This window comes from Benincasa hispida, chromosome 7, assembly GCF_009727055.1.
Source record: "Benincasa hispida cultivar B227 chromosome 7, ASM972705v1, whole genome shotgun sequence".
Classification (NCBI taxonomy): Eukaryota; Viridiplantae; Streptophyta; class Magnoliopsida; order Cucurbitales; family Cucurbitaceae; genus Benincasa; species Benincasa hispida.
This window is the reverse complement of record NC_052355.1, coordinates 48,649,081-48,659,243: the sequence shown is the minus strand read 5'-3', so window position 1 is coordinate 48,659,243 and position 10,163 is coordinate 48,649,081. Positions and strand designations below refer to the sequence as shown.

Genomic DNA, 10,163 nt, shown 5'->3' with positions numbered 1-10,163 from the left:
AAAAGACGAAAATACCCTCAAAAAATGCAAATATCTATAGTTGGGATTTGGAATCGTGGTGGACTTGTGGATGGTATTTAAGTCTTTTAGAAACTGTCAACAATGGAAAAATATCTTGCCCTGAATCGACTGAAAGAAGCCGATATCTCAGTTGTAATTGTTCCTCCTCACAGCGAGCTTCTTCTTCGATTATGGCTGTGGTTCTTGGAAATTGGGCTTTGTTGCTGGACGTAACGTCCCCTCGGATTGTATTGGCGGATCGAAAGGCTCGTCCATTGGCTCTTGACGTTGTTTTGAGCCTACACAAGAGGGACCTTAACGCCTATTATGCTGCGGTTGTTGGCAAAAGCTTCGAACCAGATGGTGAACCTAGGAGCCAAAGAATCGTGGCTCGTGGAAAATCGAATTCGAAGAAGAACGGTGGCGTCGAGTTTGAGAGCGATGAAGAGGAAAATTGGGACAGTAATGGTTTGGACGAAGAGGAGAAGTTCGATTGGGAGAAAGAAATGCGGAAAAGAGTGAAGGAGATAGAGGAGAGGAGGGAATTGGAGAAGAAAGCGGAAGAATTACAGAGTAAAATAGAGGAAGAAGGAAGCGAGGGCATAGACGAAACCGAGGAAGAAAAGAGGATGAGAGTGAGAAAAGAGCTTGAAAAGGTTAGTAATCTAGTTAATTCGTTTGCAGTTTTAGTCGATTGTTAACTATCAATAGGACATTAATTTACTATTCTTCCATCTCATTGCATTCTTTGTCCAATCATATTCAACTTCTCTCTTGCTTTCATACTGAAAATCTATATTGTTTGCTTGATAAACGTTCGTGTTTTTGGGAGATGTGAAAATTGATTGCGATTAGATGCACTTTTGTTTTCTGTTTGCGGCTGATTAGGTAGCTAAAGAACAGGCGGAACGAAGAGCGACGGCTCAGTTGATGTTTGAATTGGGTCAGAAGGCATACGGCAGAGGCATGTACAGTCGAGCCATTGAGTTTTTAGAAGGCGCCCTCACAATCATTCCCAGGCCTACTTTATTCGGTGGTGAGGTCAGTTTACTGCTCCAATGGAGTTTCAATTAACATTTTCCTTTCGAGCTATGATCCTTACAGTTTACAGTTTCATTATTGTTGGCTGAAACCCAAATTTCCCTTCTGGTTTTCAGATCCAAATATGGCTTGCTATGGCTTATGAGGCAAATAACCGCCATGGAGATTGCATTGCTTTGTACCAGCAATTGGAGAAGACGCATCCCAGTGTCAGCATCAGGCGCCAAGCGGCCGATCTTCGCTATATTTTGCAAGCACCAAAAATCAAGATATCTCAGGAGGAAATGGTGACAATACCTCTAATTGGTTCTAGTTACGACAGGTGATTAACTGATTTCTCTTCTCTGATCACTGCTTCGACTAATTTTCAGTACCTTGGAGCCTCATTCTTCTTTAATTTTAGCATTAGCACGACTTTGAATTTACCTTTATGCATAATGTTATCATCACATATCCTAGAGCTTTAATTAAGCATTTGGGCTGCTAAGATGTCTGTCTGCAATTTCACTATGGATTTCCTCATCATTTTCCAACATTCTTGTTAGAGAAATTTCATTACTGACATCTGGACGTCCCTAAGTAAAAACCTTCTCCTTTAGAAGAAAATGCAATTGGGAAAAGGGGGAAACATAACTTGTCTGTTTCTCTGAAGTTTCTTGTTTTGGTTTGATAACCTGTTTTTCATTTGGTTGAAAACTTAAAATATACTCCTTTGGTACTTGTTTTAACTCTTATAGCATTGAGAAATTTTTACAGATAGAAAAAATGTCAAACTATTTATAGAAATAGTAAAAAAAAAATACTAATAGACACTAATAGATTTCTATTAGCGTCTATCAGTGACAAACTTCTATCAGTTCCTATCATGATAGACACTGACAGACTTCTGTCAGTCTCTATTAAAAAAGATTAAATTTTTGCTATTATGTGTAAATAGTTTTCCTTATATTTCTATTTTTGAAAATCTCCCTATAACATTTTATATTTTATAACGGGGAGTCTGAACTTTGTTTCCTATATCCGAACCTCTGAACCCACCCTAAGGCCCGGATTGGGGGAGACATCAAGGGAAATCTTATAACATTTTGCCCCTACATTTAAAGCCTGTTCGGTAATCATTAAGTTTTTTATTTTTTAAAACTTGTGCTTGTTTCACACAATTTCTTGATTATGGTTTTCATATTTTCTATGTACACAGATGAATTCTTAGCCAAATTACAAAAACAAAAAACGAGTTTCTAAAAACTTTTTTTTTGTTTTTTCAAATTTTGGCTTGGATTTTGAAGACACTCCTAAAATGTAAACAACAACAAAACACATAAATCAATATATGAAAATGGTGATTATAGGCTTAATTGTGAAAAATTGAAAATAAAAACAAAATGGTTACCAAGAAGATTTAAAGTGTTTCATAAAAAAAAAATTCATGAAACAACATACCTAACATGGACGATCAAGTGAACTGAATAGACCGCATATGATCTGCTTCCGTTATCTGACCATTATTCATATATATCTCAAATGCAAATACAACAAGATTTTGAATGTCAATAACTCATATAAAGGCCAAATCAACTAATTGAAAAAAGTGTTTTGGCCTTTTCTTTTTTATATCCATTCTTGTTTCAACCATTTGAAGAAAATCCGGTTCTATACGTAATATGTTAACCCTGAGTCTAGTCTTTGTTCACAACTTCACATGAAGCAAAAATTGTGTATTGAATTTGCTTTCATGACCTACTTGTTTATGATCTGTTCTATAGATTGTACGATTGTGTCTTTAAATTTTAACATCTTGTGGCTAGAGCGTGATTAATGGTTAAATGAACCTTGGTTCCGCGACTATAGAGGATCGTTCTTGGCAAGCTTGTCCTGCTGGGATGGTTGCGTATTGAATTTGCTTTTTGAATAAGAAAATGTTCAAAATGCACTTAACTCTTGAATGTCGCTATTCAGAAACATAGCTTCACATGGTTTCTAACAAGAGTCGTGATTGATGCAGCTACGCAGCAACGTGGAGCGACAAGAACAAAGACAAAGATCAGAAAGGAAGCTGGTCAACCACGAATCAGCTTCCGTCGTCTAGGGACTATTTGGGGGACTTTCTTGTTTGGCGACCTCCGATTGGCTTGGGAAAAAGCCAAGCCTTCTGGCTTGGACTAACCTTGTGGCTCGGTTTGGTTGGTGCTGCCCTTTTACTTCAAAAGTAACACTCTTTTAAATGTAAATATTACTGTCAATGCCTGATGTATAATTATTCATTCGAGTGTGCCGGTGGGTTTTGCTGTATTTTTACGATATCATCATAATATAATATAAGGTCTTTAAACATTAAAAATGAATTTGTTTAGTGCTAATCAAAAACTACTTTCTTTTTTTTATCTTCCGACCCTTATTCTTGTCTTGTTATCTCGAGTTTGCCAGTTGCTTCCAAGTTTTGAGAAAAGAATTGTCAAATATCAAAATTTGTATTTACGAGGAGGCTAATATTTGGCTTTATGTATTTGTATTGTTACCCACATCAAAAAAAATAATTAAAATATTTCAAATAAGAAATAAGAAGGATTCGTCACATGACAAATTATGATCGAACAATTTAATGGGATGTACGAAGATAAGTACTTTTTTAGATGCATTTAAGTTTTTTTTTTTTATGAGGACCAGTATTTTTTTATTTGGACCAAAATCAGGAGATGATTGAATTCATTTATTTTCACTTGGATATTAAACAAGGCTTTGAGTTTTAGTCCTGAATTGTCATCTTTATTCTTTGGTATGAACCAAAGTTTAAACAATTAATAAGCATTTAGGTTGTGATGATGTATTATCCATTGCAATATTCATTTTGTTAAACTAGGAAAGCATCTATTGCCAACTCACCTTATTGTCATAGTTGACAACAAATGTAATAAACCCTTATGTGACAACAAATGTAACACGTGATAATAAGTAAACAATAAAAGGTAAATATAGCACAAAGATTAACTTGCATAAACTAGCAATTACTATGATTATTGTGATTATCGCATTTATGGTTAGAATTATGTCCATCTAAACACGCATCATCGATTAGTTAAAGCATTATAAACTCAATCAAAATATCCACCCCTTCATTAGACTAAAAGAAAACTATGGTTAGAACTATAGTCCATCAAAATCAAAATAAACTATGCAACTTAAATATTACCCTGTGAATTGTAAAATGTATGATTGTCATTATAAAAGCCAATGACAATAAGTGGATAGCCAATATGAGAATAGTTCATCTAACATGAAATTGTACTATTAACTTCGAGGTCTAAGATTTAATCTCCTTGTTGTACATACTAAAAAAAAAAGGAAAAAGCTGACAGAGAATATGAAAATAATAAAAAAAATTCTTATATTTATGTCAACGCAAGCACATTTAAGTAAATTACCAACTCATGCATGTTTTATATGATATGATATCTAATACCATCCTAACCATTGATGCTAGATTCCCAACTTTTCAATTGTCCGACTTTAATTTTTTTTTTAAAGAAAAAAATGCTATATTTAAACTTATAAGTTTAAATATTACTTGGGCCCTTGCATTGTTGTACTTTGAAGTATGTATGTTTTATTTTCATATGTGTTTTAGTTATTTTACTCTCATTAAATTATAGCATTATAACTTTGAGATCTATTAAAAGGACATGGAATAAAATTAGACATTTGAAAGTATATAGATAAAAATTGAAGGAGCGTAAATCACAGAAATCAAAATTATATCAACGAAACCGCATTTCATTTTAATCTTACAAAAATCAATATTTGTATATATTTTAGAAAGCGAAGCTTCATATTCAATTTTAAAATTCAAAAAGAATGGGAAAAAAACAATGGTTAGAAATATAGTCTATTACTATTAGAATAAATTATGTAGATCAACCATGATAATATGAATTATAAAGGATAAATATTTAATTTTGAAAATAAGTCATTTTAAGAAAAAATTGAAGCATTTGACAACCATTCAAAATAGATTTTAAAACATTTTCAAATTGTATTTTAAACAAATTAAATAAAAATGATCTTTTTTTAAAAAAAAAATCTCTTGTCAATCCAAATAGGTAAAATAGGTTCATTATCGCTTTTTAAAAAAAGCCATTGACAATTGTGAATTGTAATTTTGTTCACTGTATTTATGTAAATATTATGTGCATAGATAAGAATAAACGTGCTTTTTACATGTCACATTTAATTACCACCAAAGAGCCATTGATTAGATTTTCAACTTTAGTGCTTTGACTTTGAACATGAAACTGTTGGAAATTTTTTATGGACCCACATGTTGAATGGATATTTTTTTGCTATCTAAATTAATCAATGAGAGTTAGATACTTGTACATTACAAAATAATATGAACTATAAACATATAGGTATTAATAACCACGTTAATTCTAATTTAACAAGGGGATGAACTAAAATTAAATTGTTCGTATTAATGATCTCTAACGTCAGATAGAAATTACGTTGTTTTCTCTTATCCCGTCAGAAAGAATTCTTTCTCTACCTATAAAAGAAGCAGAACTGAATAGATCAAACACATGAAGAAAACGTGATCTATCTAGATTTGGAAGATCATTATCTATTTCAGTTTTGCAATGGATTTGGCTATACTTTAAATTTGGCTATGCTTTTACTTTTAAAGTTTAATTCTCTTGAATTCAATATAAAAAATAAATTAGTGGATTTAAATTTATTAATTTAGAATTTCTTAATACTTCATTAAATGGTATTAGAGTCCATTCATCATTGATTTTTGAGAATTTTTTTTCTCAATAACTTTTATTATATGTATGTATGCATTTGGATTTTATTTGAGGTCATTCTATGCATATTGGGATAATAATATATAAATAAAATATCATCCAATAATTTCGTAGTGAAAACTGCATTAATTAAAGCATTGTTCGATAAATTGTGATCACTGCACTTTATTTTCACTTACTTTTTTCACTTCAAATAAGTTGTTGTTTTTTCTTAATTACATATTGACGATAATTTGTAATGTGAATTTGCAATAATGACATGTAGTGGCACTTAATTGTTATTGCATTTATATCTTATTAAATGTCTTTAAAAAAAATTAAATTTACGTTTTGTCTTTAATTATTTTGACCTTTAATGGCAAGAAATCATTATCGTTTCTAATTCATGTTGTTTAACACTTCTTTTTCTTGATTTTTGTAATAAATCTAAGGAAGATAAAAAATTCATGTTTTGTTATCTTTAATTTTATGGTTAATGTCATGTTAAACAATAGAATCAATAATTGAAATTTGATGTTGGTAAAGTAACCTCTCTTGTGGAGATTATTCATGAGATCGTTTAAATGTCGAGTTTTATATGTTTATGCAAATATTGATCAACCTATGTGAATTTCAAACAGAGTGATAATATGTGGCAACTATAAGGATTTCTTGTGTCTAAATAATAAATCGATATAAAGACAATTTTATTATTTAATAGGGGTGTTTAAAAAATTCGATAACCCGAAAAAACTGATCAACCCAACCCAACCTAAAATAAAATTTGATCAAAAAACTCGGTTGGGTTGGGTTCAAATAAACAAAAATTTTATAGGTTGGATTGGTTCATGGATTCACCAAATATAACCCAAACCAACCCAAACTAACCCGAATTTATTATTAACTTTAAAATGTTTTATTTTGTTACTTATAACACGATTATTTATACATATATTGATTTTAATTTTATTTAATTCTAATATTTTAAGAATAATTTATTATTCATCGACTCTTAAATGTAGTTTTTTTTTTTTTTTTTTTTTTTTGCACTTTAGAAAGAAATTTTTCACTAAGTTAAGTTGTTAATCTTAATTCAATATATGAAAATAATTTAATTAGATTTTTACATATTTACGTTTTGCTTTTTTTTAGAACAAAATTTTAAATAAATGATCCAATTAATCCGAACCAACCCAACCCAAATATTTCGTGATTGGGTTGGGTTGGATTCATTTTTTAATAAAAATTATTTGGGTTGAAGAAATTTACAACCCGAACAATTGAGTTGGGTCAAAAAAGTTTTTCAACCCAACCCAACCCAACCCATGAACACCCCTATTATTTAACCTGCATTTATTGTCAATATTTGATTATTTCACCAATACTACTGCTTATGATCAATTATGATCAATATTATTGTCCAAATACTTAATGTTAATGTTGTATTAAATATCTTGGAATGTGACTAACTATTTTTTATGAATTAGGGACATTGTTTTGATATCGATCACTATGAATGTAGACATTCTTGTACATTCAAATTTGTTTCTTAACAACTAACGTTGCTACATTTGCTAACCTCAACAGTATTCCTATTCTTAATGGTTCAACTTTAAAGATTGGAAGGAAAATATTTTTATAATCTTATGATGTATAGATCTAGATCTTGCACTGAGGATTGAGTAACCTTTTCCCTTTCAAATCAATGTTCTCCTAATAAGAGGAATTTTTTTTAGAAACGGAACCGCTCAAATTGCATGTGTCTAATGATCATAAAATATGGCATCCAGAGGCATTTAGGGGTGTGATATCTAAAAGGATAACCAATGCCAAAGATTTCCTTATCAAAATTTTTTTTAAAAAAAAAATGTTTTGCTAAAAACAATAAGGCTGAAACAAGCATGCTGTTACAACGTTTGATTTCAATATATAAAGGAAAATGAATATTAGGGAATACATTATGAAAATGTCTCACTGACATCAAACCTGAAAGTACTTAAACTTGACATATATGATGGTTTACTTGTGCATTTAATATTGATCTCTCTTCCTACACAATTTAACTAATTTAAAATTAGTTATAACCATCAAAAGGATGAATAGACTCTCTATGAGCTCATCTCTTACTGTGTACAAGAGGAAAAAAGATTAAATCAAGATAAAATAGAAAGTGTTCTTCTGGCCAACACCTCTAAGGAAGGGGCAAAAGAAAGAAGGAATTTAAAGCTATTAATCCAGCTCATAAGAAACAATAAGTATCAAAAAATAGAGGTTGTTTCTTTTGTAAAAAAATTTGGACATGCAAAGAAGGAATGTATCAAATACCAATCTTATTGTAAAAGAAAGGGTTGCATGAATTACCGAAAGCCTATTGATACTGAAAGAAACATCTTTATGGGTGATGGCTAATCGATTGCAGTATAGGCAATTGGACATTTTAGATTATTGATATTTTGTTATTTTTATTTGGATTTAAAAGACCCTTTTGTTGTACCACCATTTAGAGGGAGTTTGATTTCAATTTCCTTGTTGGACAAATCTGGTTTTAGTTGTTCTTTTGGAAACAATATATTTACTTTGTCTTTGAATTCAAGTAATGTTGGAACTGGTGATTTTTTGTTGGGATGTATATCCTAAAACCTCATAGTTATATGTTATTTAAAATAATTATTGATTATTTTATATTAGGAACAATCTATTAAAGAAAGATTCAAGGTTATTTTATGTGCTACCGAGGGGTAGTCAGATACTCTTTCACTAAAGTAAAACAATTTTGACCAAACACTATCTTCAAAATAACTCTTATTTCTATAGTCGTTTAGTTACTATTTTCAGTATGAAATTATTAATACTTTAGTAATTCTGTAAGTGTAACCCTCCGTTTTCAGACATTAGAGGTCGACCCCAACTATACTACCGAAAAGGTGAGTCAAGGTTAGGAATGGACCTAAGAAATCCTATCCATTTCTAGAGTTTGAGTTGTTATGAATCTTATGTTACAACCCTCCAAGGGGATAGCTGTCGTTAAATGACTAGCAATGGCTGCCTAAAGCAAACCAGTAGGTGCAACATAGGAATCTCACGGCCCAAACTAATGGAAGAGACCGCAAGATATGTTTACGCATATCCTTCAACCACTTATTATGAATTACTTCTCCCATTCACCTTGCTCTTAACCCATACAAACATTTTTCGAATGGAGCAGTCGACGTATAATCGACAGGAAGCGTTGTATGGATCTCATGGTGTGAATTTTGTAGGGACGTGAAAATTGAAATCAAATGTATCATATACTTGATTCTTATATTTGAACGACTTCCCTTTATTCACCGGAATCCAGATTTATGTAAATACTTTCCGAATGGAGCAGTCGAGGTATAATCGACACGAAGTACCGCTTAAATCTTGATTGTAAATTATTAGGGACATGAGAGCTAAAAATAACGTATCATATATGTTATTAATCTCCCACTAAAGTGTTCTTATAACTTTATCATATAAGTTATTAAGCTCCCACTGAAGTGTTCTGTTATTTAGGTAAAATTATACTTAGGCTCTTTTCGGCTAATTAAAACAACCCTAAGTCTAAGTGGTTTATCTAGTATAACGCTTATAATTGGATTTAAACCTATGATGTCTAGGTGGTAAATCGTTTTATTACCTCACACCGCTCATGTATGCTTATAAAACTGGTTAAGAACACTCAATTATTCGATTATAGTCCCCAGGTAGGAGGTGTTTTGTAGACCATCAACTTAAGTACTTATATTATATAAACTTATGCAAAATTTCGTTTTAATCCAATCAGTTTAGCAAAAGAAATAATGAACCCCAACATCATTTTATTTTGCAATGATACTTTAGTGATTTAGAATAAATGCCACATCGGGGCGAATAGTCCTTCACTAAACTGAGACATTCTCAATCAAATATTATACCAGAATAACTCTTATTCCAATAATATTTAATTACCATTGATTTGGTCTAGAAATCATTAACTACCTCAATGTTTTCTTGCAAGTGTAACCCTTTATGTTCAACCCTAATCTTTCCCCAACCAGTCTGCCTCAGGGTAGAACGTAATTGTTGCAATTAATTATAGTGATCTTATCCATTTCTGGAGTTTGTTATGTCCTTTTCCCATGCAAACACCTTTCTAAGAGGGACGCTCCCAAGGTGTCACGAGGCTGAGCATGGAAAAAAATATTTCAAACCTATGGAGGAGACTGCAAGATGTCTTGAAACACGTCCTTCTCCCACTTACTATAAACACTTCTCCATTCACCTTTATATTGACCCATGCAAACACCTTTCTAAAGGAAAGTGCACTCAGGCACCATGAGGTTG

General features: G+C 31.5%; 1 protein-coding gene across 1 annotated transcript; it reads left to right on the top strand.

Moving 5' to 3' along the window:
• The first annotated feature begins 116 nt into the window (after positions 1-116).
• Positions 117-3,383, top strand: LOC120082054. Its single transcript, XM_039037273.1, has 4 exons — positions 117-656; positions 889-1,041; positions 1,158-1,363; positions 3,044-3,383. Exons 1-4 carry the CDS (start codon positions 192-194, stop codon positions 3,249-3,251), a joined length of 1,032 nt encoding a protein of 343 aa, XP_038893201.1. The 5' UTR covers positions 117-191; the 3' UTR covers positions 3,252-3,383.
• Positions 3,384-10,163: the final 6,780 nt, after the last annotated feature.